Source organism: Mercenaria mercenaria, chromosome 4 (genome assembly GCF_021730395.1).
Source record: "Mercenaria mercenaria strain notata chromosome 4, MADL_Memer_1, whole genome shotgun sequence".
NCBI lineage: Eukaryota > Metazoa > Mollusca > Bivalvia > Venerida > Veneridae > Mercenaria > Mercenaria mercenaria.
In genome coordinates this window covers 11,657,380-11,670,188 of record NC_069364.1, presented here as the reverse complement: position 1 = coordinate 11,670,188, position 12,809 = coordinate 11,657,380, and the positions used below count along the sequence as shown (strand labels likewise).

Genomic DNA, 12,809 nt, shown 5'->3' with positions numbered 1-12,809 from the left:
CAGTTTAAGGTCAAGGTCACAGCTCAAGGTCAAAGGTTTACCCTTTTCACTATCCATACCAGTGGCGGGGGATTTAGCTGTCTTTCAGACTGCCTTGTTACAGTAAACATATTCCATTCAAAATAATTTCATTAGTCAGGATCAACATAACATACATTTATTATGTACACTTAAACCATTCATTTTCTGTTAAATTGATCCTGACTAATGAAGAAATTATTTGCTTCTTAGTAACCTCCTTAACTTTTCGCTGGATATATTTCTTTGCCAGTCCTCACCACAAACCCATTCGGCGGGGGATACCAGTTCATCGAATTTGCTTGTTTAGTCTCTGGTTTACTGAGGGTAGTTGTTTGTATGTAGTGTGTATAGTTATAACTGAGATTCTTTTGCTTCAGATTAAAAACTAATTCTGGCTGGTTTACTGAGAAGAGCGGCGATGAAGTACATCCTGGTTACTGGTGGTGTAATCAGTGGGATCGGCAAGGGGGTGATTGCCAGCAGCCTCGGAACAATTCTCAAATCGTCAGGTGTAAGAGTTACCTCCATCAAGATTGATCCATATATCAACATAGATGCTGGAACCTTCTCGCCTTATGAACATGGTTAGTAAAGCGTATACAATAAAGATCTGACATCACTGTAAGTGCTGTTTATAGGTAAATGGGGAGGTAAGTTTACACTCGCCCTATTGCCTGTGACGATCATGTTTTCAGCAGGAGGAGGCAATCTTTCGAGACGGTCACCCAGCTGGCAGGCTGCAATAAATTGACATTTCCTATAAAAAAAATTGAATTTCATCTTTTTTGCATGGCCTGCTTGACTAGTTAAAATAACCAATATATATTTCGTCCAGTCAGCATGCTTGAAACATAAATTTATGGAACATCTAATGGATCTGTCAATGTAAACAAACATATATGCATTATATCCAAAATTGCAGAGTTATTTAGATGGAATTAAAGCCTTTCCTGCAGGCTGTTTTTACTTGGCGCAGCGCCATGCCACTTTTTGAAGTGCCGCCATTCTGTCCCTCAAACTGCCTGTGTGTGCCATGTGCCCTTTTATCAGCCAAGAAATAAATAAATATATTTAACTTGACAAGTGCCCTTTCATCACCAGCCAGAATAGCAGATATCAGCGTGGCATGGGTTTTTAGTTTGCTTGTTTTTTCTTATTCACTATTGTACATGTACATGCTTTGAGAGTTGTGTTATACAGTTTGCAGTTGTTGTACTTTAGAATACTCAGTGTGGTAAAGGCTAGGCTTTATCATGTTCTGTATACAATGTCAGACCCTGAGTTTACACATATGCCTGAGATTATAAGTTGCATCTTTGTAGGTGAAGTATTTGTTCTAAATGATGGTGGTGAGGTTGACCTTGACCTTGGTAACTATGAACGTTTCCTTGACATCACACTTCACCGTGACAACAACATAACAACAGGAAAGATATACCAACATGTGATCAACAAAGAGAGAAGGGGAGATTACCTTGGTAAAACAGTGCAAGGTAGGTTGATATGCAGGGTTTTTTTTCGGCCGTTTTTATAGCCGTTATTCAGCTATATTCCCAATGCCAAAAAGTATGTTTTTTTCCCAAAATGAGTGCAAAAATTCCCAATCTTCATTCTGAAAAAAATTTCATCAAAATTGCACAAACATTGACCAAATTATGGACAATTTTGTAATGGAAGTATGTTAAAGAGGTTGTACAATGTAAAACAAGTGTATGAGAAAGTGCTTAAACACATCCTTACTATACCATATGGGACTAAATATTTCCCAATTTGGAACATTTACGCATCAAAATTCCCAATTTTGGGGGTATAGGCTATGTTCCCAAAATAGGTAGAAAAAACCCTGATATGATATCAAACAATTTTCTGTTAGCAGTCATAGATTTTCAGAATATTTGAAATGAGAATGGGGTGTATCTAGCCTGTTACATAATTACCTCCCTGGATTTGTTAAAGGGAATTCCTATAGTTTTTTATGCGCATCTTTCTGCGCAGCCGACACTTTCTATGGAAAACTGAACTGAAGTCAACATTTGTTGAAACATGTTACAGACAATCTTAAATATGAGGAATTTTGAATGTAATAACATTTTTGATAAGTTATATCAGTAATCAAATGTTGATACTGATTTATGTTGTATTGACAAGTATCATGCCTGACAGGTGTCTTGCTATTTTTGTGGTTGTGTTTTCACATCGCATTTTAGTACAAAGACAGTGTTGTTCATATAATGTCAGATAATTGACTTAGTACTGATAAGACAATATCACCTTTCAGATTATTTAGTATTCAATTATAAAAAGAATTAAGAATTTTTAAAACTTTTTTTTAACATTTAGCAGACATACATGTAATCAATTTGGCCAGGTTCGCGCCATTTCCGTCCGAACAGGTGTTGTATTCTATCGGTCTTAACAAAAAATTTAGCCTGGTGACCCATACATTTTTAGCCATTTTTATGCTCACAATACAATTATCTATACACAAAAAGAAAAAGAAAAAATTCTATGAAAGAGTTTTTTCAAAATGTAAAAAAAAATATTCTTTACTATGGGTATTTTTCATTGAAAAAAGTTCACAAAAGTAAATATGAAACAATATTTTTTTTCATTTGTACCCATTATTGTAAGGATAGAATATTACAAATATGACTATGATATAAAATAAGTATATAATAAAATCTGTAAAAAGAAAAAACCGTATTGTGCTGCCTGGATGTATATTTTGGTTGGTATTTATAAAAAAGCAGAAAATTATGAAAATGTTGAAAAATCGCTGGCAGTTTCAGCAACAGTGGGTGTGTTCAAAACAATTTTTCACAAAAACAAGCCTGGTGACCTATTGTTTTTATTTGTTCATTGTTTTCAGCACGAATTTTCCTATCATATATGTGAATTTAAAAAAATTCTATGAAAGGAAAAAAACTATAGGAATTCTCTTTAACAACTTCGAAAAGTGATGTTGAAATCTACTCTTGTGAAAATGTGGTCATAATGTAATTTTCCAGTAGAAGCACATAGTGAAAATTTGCTGGAGAACCAACGTTTTCAAAATGGTTGAACAAAAATCTGACATTGAGGTGGATTTCCTTTGTATACAATTACTTTTTGAAAAATATGGTTAAATTAAATCCAACATTGTATAACAATATTAAGATTTTGTAAAAAAGTAGAATTTCAAAACTGTTTATACAGTACCTCATTTCAAACTAGGACTCTGTCAAATCCAGATTGGCGAAATTTATAGTCATGAAAGTGATATGTCCTAGAATAAAACCTTGCTCAAGATCTGGTCACAAAATGATGTGAAATGTTGACTAGAAAGTAAATGTTGTTCCTGCAGAAGCATGGAAGTGCCAAAATTATTTTACGTTAAAATATGATACAGGTGTGCATAGGATAGGTAAATTTTTTGTAATTTTTACTGTTTTATTGACAGCTCTATCTTAGTACAGGAAACACCACTGGTTGTTAAGGCCACGATAAAATGCCTTTCACATTATAATTAATATGAACAGTTACACACAGTATTTCCTTTGCATATCTGATTAAGTATCCTGAAGTTTGAATAAAGGGAAGTGTGGGGAGGAGATTGTCATTGCATGCATCTGCATTTTTTTTTACCAGGTTATTTGTCGCAGAAGAGAAAAGAGAAAAAAGTGTTACAGTTTTGTTACTAGTATAGTTCCTGTATTTTATATCTACAGTTGTACCACATATCACAGATGCTATACAGGAGTGGGTGGAGCGTGTAGCTAGGGTTCCTGTAGATGGTGACAACAAAACACCAGATGTCTGCATTATAGAGGTAATTCTCTTAATTACTGAAAGGGCCTCCATGACCTTAACTTGACCTTGAATCACTCCCACCAACCCCACAACCTGTATGGGTTCAAGCCCTGCTTTTTACATGCAGCTGGCTTGCAGAAGGTTGGGGATACTACACAGGTTCTCACCTGTGCCTAAAATAATGCCAGGAGTTGCACTTAGGGTCCAACTGGACAGTTAGAAACTGCCAAGTCATCATATGTCGATATGACTTTAAACCAGATGAAACAAACAAACTAAATACTTAAGTCATATGGATTTAATGTTCTAGTTCTTTCGGTGGTTTAGTTATGCCAGCATGAAAGAGTTACATGTCCATTCAGCTTGTAACAATAACTTAAGTTGAGAAATACACGTACATAATTTGTACTGGGATGGAAGTAACAGACTTGCGAAAGTATACTTGTAAATAAGTGTATTTTCAATTAAAAGGTACTTAATAAATTACTAATGGTTGATTGATATGGAAAATTTAGAACAAATTATAAACTACGTGAGAAACATTTCGGTAAGTCAAACATGGGCTAAACATGGTTTAAATCACATTCAAAAGTGACAGGTTTGTAAGGAATGTATCAACTATTGACAGCTGAGTAAATTATATAAGTGCTAAATTCTTTATAAATTTCACCATCACCACCAGCAAAAGTGCTGAATCAAACAACAAGTAGTAGTGTTCAAAATAAAACAATGCACCTGTAAATCTTGTCAGCAAAAAGTTACTGAAGAGTGGAATTTGTTTTACGCAGAAAAAAAAGTAAAAACATATATGTATTGAGAGAAAAAAAACTGTCCTTAACAAAGTTAGAAAAAAAGTCTTTAAAAAATCTTTAAAAGTCCTGACTGAAATTTTCACTTGATAAATCTTTATTGAATCTGTTGAGATAACTTTCCACTTTGTCCTTTAGTTACATTGAAATTTCAGCTGCTGTCCTTTAGTTACATTGAAATTTCAGCTGCTGTCCTTCAGTTATATTGAAATTTCCGCTGCTGTCCTTTAGTTACATTGAAATTTCAGCTGCTGTCCTTTAGTTACATTGAAATAGAGAAAGGGAATAAAAAAGCGTCCTGTTTGTTTGATTTGGAAGTTTTATGATGGAATAATATAACAGTTGTATTTCTCTTCAGCTTGGTGGAACTATAGGAGATATAGAAGGCATGCCGTTTGTTGAAGCGTTCCGTCAGTTCCAGTTTAGGGTCAAGAGAGATAATTTCTGCTGTGTACATGTCAGTCTTGTACCACAGGTAATGTATCATTTGAGAAAACTTGCTTAGTGTGAAATGGCAATCTTAAATTAAGAGAGGAGACTATTGATGTAAAATTTGAGAGAAAAAATAGGCAGTGTGCAAAAATATTGACAGCTAATGTAAAATTTGAGAAAAGAGAAGCGGTGTGAGATTAGAGTAAAGATAGCTGTAATGAATATAGAGAAAAGACAACCATTATGCGAGTGGGAGAAAAGATAGATAATATGAAGTGAAAACCAAATATTGACATTTTGAATTTTTAAATGCTATAAAGCATTGTATATACTCAACATGCTATTTGGTACCATTTCACTTTAACCTTGTTGCCTGCCATCATTTTTCCATTTTTAACTTTGTAAAATTATTTGGATGTTTTGTAGCCAAAGGCCACAGGTGAACAGAAGACAAAGCCTACACAGTCGAGTATACGTGAATTACGAGGGTTAGGATTGTCTCCAGATTTGGTAACTTATATTCCTTGCAAAATCTAAGATTAATATGTTCTGATTACATAAACATGAACTGGTAGAATTTGGGTTTTATCACTATAGAAGTGTAATATCACAAGACATTTCTAAAACTTTCCCTAGAAATTTATGGAATTTCCTCTTAGCTTACTAGTTATAAGAATATAATTGTACATGAAAATGAAAATACTATGATTTTTCTCTGTGGTGTATAACAGTAAAAACCAAAACAAAAGTATAGAGGTGCTGTGATTTATTACCCTGAATAGTGAATAATAAACACTTTGACTTGTATTTTTACAGATTGTATGTAGAAGTTCTAAACCAATAGATGTCTCAATAAAAGAAAAAGTGTCCCTATTTTGTCATGTTGAGCCACAGCAGGTATGTTCAACAAGTAAATAGATAAAACAGTACTTACACATTTAAAGGACCATTACTAAAGGAAAGTGAGTTGGCAATTTTTTTCATAGCCAGTGCATAGACTTCTGCAAGACACTAAATAATGAAGATTGGCAGGTCAAATTTTACAGAAGGTCTTTGGAACTCAAAGAAATGTATGTGTATTATGTTGAAATTTCAATGAATCGACAAAATCACCCCCCAGGTCTTTTTAACTTTCTTCATACTTCATAGAAAAATAATTGTACAATGTACATATACTGCAATTTATTTCGAATTTCTACATACCAACTTTCATTTTCCAATAAAATGAAATAGTTTCTGTGCTTTTTAAAAGAAATTAAAATGTTCACTTTCCTTAGTATTGGACCTTTAATGTAACCAAGTTGCACTTCAACTGACATGTTGCAGTCTTTAGGCATCAAATGGGTTTATGTCTTGTTAGGTCTGTACTCCAGTTTCTCTCAAGGACTTGCCAAATCCTGGCACTAATTTTCATTTTTGGTTGCGGGTTTATCCCGCAAACAAAGTTAAGTGTATTTCTGACAATCATGTAGCATCTTTATTTGATTCCAAATCACAACTAAAGGAATTTGTTCATGTGCTACACAAAGTAGTCCCATTCATGAACAATGCGGATGAATTATCAATGATCAAGCATTTCTTATTCATCCTCTATCCATTCACACTGGCCATTTAGGTTATATAAGATTTGTCAATGATTAGATATTCCAGCCCATAGTTACATCACTGACTTCCAGCTGTTCATGTAAGGTCAGGCAGAGTTTATCTTAGATCAAGGCATATTAGTATTTGTTTCTTATACATGTATATTTATAGATTGGCATTTAAAATGAAAATAAACCTAGCAAAACCCGCAACCACCAGACATCTCAAGGCTTTGATATTACTTACCGGTAGGATCTACATGTAGAAATTGTATACATGTGAAGATGATGAGCACAATATCTAAAAGTAACGGGTTGCAATCATGTTTGTGTGTTACGTTTTTACGCCATTGCTTAGCACTTGGTTATTTAATAGCCGTCATTGAACCATCAGTGTACAATTCTGTGTTAGTTCTTCACAAATAATTGACAATTACCAATTGTCAGGTGGAAGATGAATAATGAAGACATGTGTTCAGCTAAATTGTTCCTGTGAACTTAGTCCGTTATGTGTCTCCTACTTGCAACCTTTTGGTTGATTGTCTAGAGCTCTGCCTACAATGGTGACTAGTTTGCTAGGTCATAGTAATGACATGACTTTATTACAGCTGTCAGACAGGCCATTTCTATTGTCAACATTATGATAGATAAAAGCTATGAAGGATATATAGAAATATGTTTACCTGTTAAACTCATATGAGCAGATTTATAGATAAAGATAATTATAGTATGGATGATAAAATTATAAAGCAACCATATTTTGTTTTGTGATAATATATTTCCAATTAAAGGTATGTAGGTGGTAAATTTTCCGACTGAAACGTGTTGTGTTACAGGTTTTGAGTATTCATGATTTGTCATCTATATATCGAGTCCCTATACTGATGGAAGAACAGGGTGTATCTAAATACATGATGGAGCGCCTTAAACTACATCCACATATGACCAGACCTAAACGATTTATGCAAAGCTGGAAAGAACTTGCAGATAGGTCAGTAAACCTTGTTTATTCATAGAATGATATGTCAACTGATTTGATTTTTAACTTGCAGAAATACTGACTTTATGATAATAGTTGTGTCTTCATTCTGTCCTGCTTGTTTGAAACTAATTCAAATCTTTTGGACAAGTAAAAAATCCTACTATTGAAACATGGACAGGGTTCAGATATTTATACAATTTGTACTTCAGTAGAATCGTTGATGCCATAGGAATTTCATAACCTACATTGCTGATAGAGAGTTTTGATTTATATAGTTTTGGTCCCAATATATCAGTTAATATATAATCCAGCACCTAAGAATTTACAGGACCTGTAGGTCAGTGACTTGAAGTGAGATCCTTAAGTAACAGTCACAGTTGGGTCGTATTTTCATTTGAAGGAACAATAAGAATCCTTCAGTTAGCTTTACAAACTAATACACATAGACAGGCAAGTGTGAAAGAAATTCAAATGTTTTCAAGAATTGTCAGGATTTCTAAAGTTGTTAGGACTCTGGACTTAAGGTAGGTGGTTCTACCCAGGTACCTGCTTGTGATGAAATAATGCATGGAGGGGCACCTGTGATCGTCCTCCACCATCAAAGCTGGAAAGTCACCATATAACCTACAGTTGTGTTGGTGCAATGTTAAACCCAACAAAATAAATAAATAAGTAAAATTGTTAGGGCAATTTGTGAAAATGCCAAAGGTTTTCATTTTATCTTACTGTCGCTTTTTAGCTCGACTATTCAAAGAATAAGTAGAGCTATCCTACCCACCACGGCGTCGGCATCACACCTTAATTAAGTTTTTCGTACCAGTCCACATTTTGACAAAGTCTTTTGAGATAAAGCTTTGAAACTTTCAACACTTGTTTACCATCACCATGACTAGTTATAGGCAAGAGCACATAACTCCATCAAGGATTTTGGCTGAATTATGCCCCCTTTTGACAAAGAAATCATGGTTAAGTTTTTCGTACCAGTTCGTATTTTGACAAAGTCTTTTGAGATAAAGCTTTGAAACTTTCAACACTTGTTTACCATCACCATGTCCAGTTATAGGCAAGAGTACATAACTCCATCAAGGATTTTGGCTGAATTATGGCCCCTTTCGACTTTAAAATCTCGGTTAAGTTTTTCGTACCAGTTCATATTTTGACAAAGTCTTTTTAAATAAAGCTTTGAAACTTTCAACATCTGTTTACCATCACCATTTCCAGTTATAGGCAAGAGTACATAACTCCATCAAGGATTTTGGCTGAATTATGGCCCCTTTTGACTTAGAAATCATGGTTAAGTTTTTCGTACCAGTTCATATTTTGACAAAGTCTTTTAAGATAAAGCTTTGAAACTTTCAACACTTGTTTACCATCATCATGGCCAGTTATAGGCAAGAGCACATAACTCCATCAAGGATTTTGGCTGAATTATGGCCCCTTTTGACTTAGAAATCATGGTTAAGTTTTTCGTACCAGTTCATATTTTGACAAAGTCTTTTGAGATAAAGCTTTGAAACTTTCAGCATTTGTTTACCATCACCATGGCCAGTTTTAGGCAAGAGAACATAACTCCATCAGGGAATTTGGCTGAATTATGGCCCTTTCAACTTAGAAATCTTGGTTAATATTTTGTACCAGTTCATATTTTGACAAAGTCTTTTGAGATAAGTTTGAAACTTTTAACACCTGTTTACCATCACCATGTCCAGTTATAGGCAAGAGTACATAACTCCATCAAGGATTTTGGCTGAATTATGGCCCCTTTTGACTTAGAAATCATGGTTAAGTTTTTCGTACCAGTTCATATTTTTTGTTAAGTGTTTGACATATGGCTTTGAAACTTTTATCACTTGTTTAGTATAATAGTCTCTATCTGTAGCAAAGAGAAAATAACTCTGTCATCTATTTTGGCTGAATTATGGCCCTTTTTGGACTTTGAAATTGGTTCTGTTTTCATACAAGTCCATGTTTTGTCAAAACTATTTGACATATGGCATTTAAACTTTGAACACTTGTTTATCATTATGATTTCCATCTGTAGGCAAGAGTACATAACTATTTTGACTGAATTATGGCCCTTTTTGGACTTTGAAATTGCCTCATATGTTGCCATTTAGTGCAAGACTTATCGAAATCAAAGTAATACAGGAACATTGTTTGTCTAATCTATTTATTTCTTTTGTCTGAATATCCGTGGAAATATTTTGACACCATTCTTCAATCAATTCTTCGAATAGTCGAGCGCGCTGTCATCAGACAGCTCTGGTCTAACCAGCAGGCGGTAGTGATGTGTAGAAGTCAACATTGCTAATCTGTTCTGAAATTAATGATTTATATTGTAAAATATAAAAGGTTTTAGCTTAAAATAATGATATTGGCAAAATCTAACCACATTTCCTTTAAAGAAAATAAGACATTACGTCTTTGCTTTTAATATTATGTAATGCAAGAATAATGTTATTTATGTAAAATATGCAGTAACATTGTCAAGGAAAACTGTTTTTTGTCATGGGAAAAGTCAAGGGTATGTTTTATCTAAAAAGTTTGAATGAAAAGTGTAGAAAAGAGTAGTATGACAGGTTATGGCAAGATGTGTCTAAATGATTAGATTTTATGTTTCAGATATGACAGGTTACTGAGAGAAGTGACTATAGTACTGGTTGGTAAATACACAAAACTTGAAGATGCCTACGCCTCTGTGATCAAAGCTTTACAACATTCAGCACTGGCTGTGAGTCACAGGCTTAATTTAAAGGTAAGACCATTAACATTTAACTATAAGAATGTAAAGTAAGAATTCATTTAGAAAAGTTTCAGTAGAAGAGTTAATGTAAATTAATTTTGGATTTTATCTGCTGACTATTGATTAGTTTTTAATGAAAGATTTCTCTCGGCCACTATCTTTAAGAAAGTTAGTGAGCACGATGTTAAGAGCTGTTCAGTAATATGCTTGTGTTTCAATTATGTAGCACATACATGTCTTTGTGTTTGTAGTGCACAAGTGTGTTGTCTAAAATCTAATATTTCTATACTATATCAATGATATGTTGATGTTTCTTTTCTAGTATATAGAGGCAGCAGATTTAGAGATGGAAACATTGTCAGAGGACCCTTGTAAATACCATGAAGCCTGGCACCAGCTGGTTAGTGCTGAGTAAGTATTGTTTGCTAAATACATGAAGCAGGGTGCCAGCCGGTTACAATTAGGACTAGATATTGCTTTGTGAACACGAGATGATTAACTGCAAGTAATTTATGTCAGGGTTCATGGAAACCTTGATTTGATATTAGTCCTTGAAAATGACAACAAACTCTTAACAAACCTGAAAAAAATGCTTTAATTTCACCCAAAAAAAAACTTGAATAACTTTGTCAAAAGTATGAATATAAAAAAGAAGCGGAAAAAATGAAGGTAACTTAAAGTTGAACGAGTTCAGATTACAAGACATTGTTTAGAGAAAAGCAGTCCTTAAAATTTTTAAAAAATACTTGAAAGTTGCTTGAAAAGTTCTTGTATTTTGACTCATACATGTATATTCTGTATGATCTGGAAGCATGAGAGATCCATACAAATCTATGATAAAAGAATTGCATAAAGAAGGATATATATATTTTACAGTGGTATTTTGGTGCCAGGTGGTTTTGGTGTACGAGGGACGGAAGGGAAAGTATTGGCTGTAAACTGGGCACGCAGTAAGAAAGTTCCATTCCTAGGTACCTGAATTTTTTTTGTTTATTACCTTAAGTTAATACAACAGAGCAACAAGCAAGAGATGCATTTTCAGTGGTTTTTTAGCTCACCAGAGCACAAAGTGCTCAGGGTGAGCTATTGTGATCGCTCACCATCCGACGTCCGGCCGTCATCCGGCCGTCCGTCCACACTTTCCTTTAAACAACATCTCCTAAACCAACAAGCCAATTTTGATGAAACTTCACAGGGATGTTCCTTGGATGGTCTTCTTTATTGTCTTTGGACAGCACATGAATAGTATCCTAACTTACTTTAAAGTTTGAAAATTCATTTTTGACATGAAAAGCTTGAAACAGTGGCAGGGTTCAAGCTGGCCCAGAAAAATTGGGAGAAGTGACTTCTCCCTTCAGTGAAAATAGGGAGAAGTTTTCTCAGAACAGGAGAAGTGAGGCTGCGGGTCAAAACAGTCATTAATTAAACCGTATATTACAGTTTCGATGGTACAACACAATTAAAGGAATAATTAACATTTCAAAACAACACCTATTTTACTTATAAGTACAAAATGCCAAGTATAAAATACAAACACACACAGTGAGCATGTATTTATGCAGTAGTTTGACACATTCATAAATAATACTAAATCACCATCAGTATTATAACAGGCATGTGTAGTGTGATTTGTTGTTCGGCTCATGTGTCATGACCCCTTGGATATGCATTTATCAAATTTTGCCAGTCTACATATAACACAGTGCGATTTGCCAGGCTCATCTTCCTTCCACCAGTCAAAACTAACAATAGAAAATTAATTTTTCAATTCTTACCCCTGCACACCCCTGTCTTAAACCCCCGCTGGTCAAAATCCGGATATCCAAAATTTTATGTCCGGATACTGATACACTTCCATAAGCATTGCCCAATTCTTCCGTCTAAAGAATATCTTTGACAAATTGTGATGATGCAAAGACAATTTAACAGCACTGGACAGTATCTGATATTAAAGTCTACAATGACAATGCCTTTTATTGAAGAAAATTAAGAAAAATGTTCATGAAATATCGGCAAGTTGTCACCGCGAGCAGACATTCTGACAGCCTACTTTCGTTTTCAAAAACTTTTACAAAAAGATAAAAGCCTATGTGTTCTTATCTAAGATTGATTGTGATTGATTTTTATTGATTGAAATTAAATATCTGTTGTCTGAATTTCAATTTAATTTGTGTATAACACGGATATTTACGTCTGGCAGCCGCAATTAAAACCGTACATTACGAACAACTCTGGTTATTATTCAGAGCTTTTCTTTAGGCCCTATCGGTCAATTTGCGATGGGCTATCATCCTATAATCAGCTACTGACTCTTGCGCCGACATACTTGTGTTTTTGTTTTTATTTACCCTACTTTTGACAGTTTTTAGTTGTTTGTTTTCACATGTGATGCACACTTTTTATCAGTGATGTACAAAATCAATTAAAGGCAATTTTGTTTCGCCTCGTTT

General features: G+C 34.2%; 1 protein-coding gene across 1 annotated transcript in view; it reads left to right on the top strand.

Annotated features, from left to right (window-relative positions):
- The window catches only part of LOC123551009 (CTP synthase 2-like), a 34,887-nt gene that overhangs the window by 10,537 nt on the left and 11,541 nt on the right, over positions 1 to 12,809 (top strand). Inside the window, exons 2-11 of the mRNA XM_053540445.1 lie at positions 399 to 605; positions 1,344 to 1,514; positions 3,729 to 3,829; positions 4,978 to 5,094; positions 5,478 to 5,561; positions 5,868 to 5,948; positions 7,471 to 7,625; positions 10,239 to 10,371; positions 10,682 to 10,770; positions 11,236 to 11,330. Coding sequence (XP_053396420.1) covers positions 440 to 605; positions 1,344 to 1,514; positions 3,729 to 3,829; positions 4,978 to 5,094; positions 5,478 to 5,561; positions 5,868 to 5,948; positions 7,471 to 7,625; positions 10,239 to 10,371; positions 10,682 to 10,770; positions 11,236 to 11,330 — 1,192 coding nt within the window. The 5' untranslated portion in view covers positions 399 to 439. The remainder of the gene's footprint in view (positions 1 to 398; positions 606 to 1,343; positions 1,515 to 3,728; positions 3,830 to 4,977; positions 5,095 to 5,477; positions 5,562 to 5,867; positions 5,949 to 7,470; positions 7,626 to 10,238; positions 10,372 to 10,681; positions 10,771 to 11,235; positions 11,331 to 12,809) is intronic.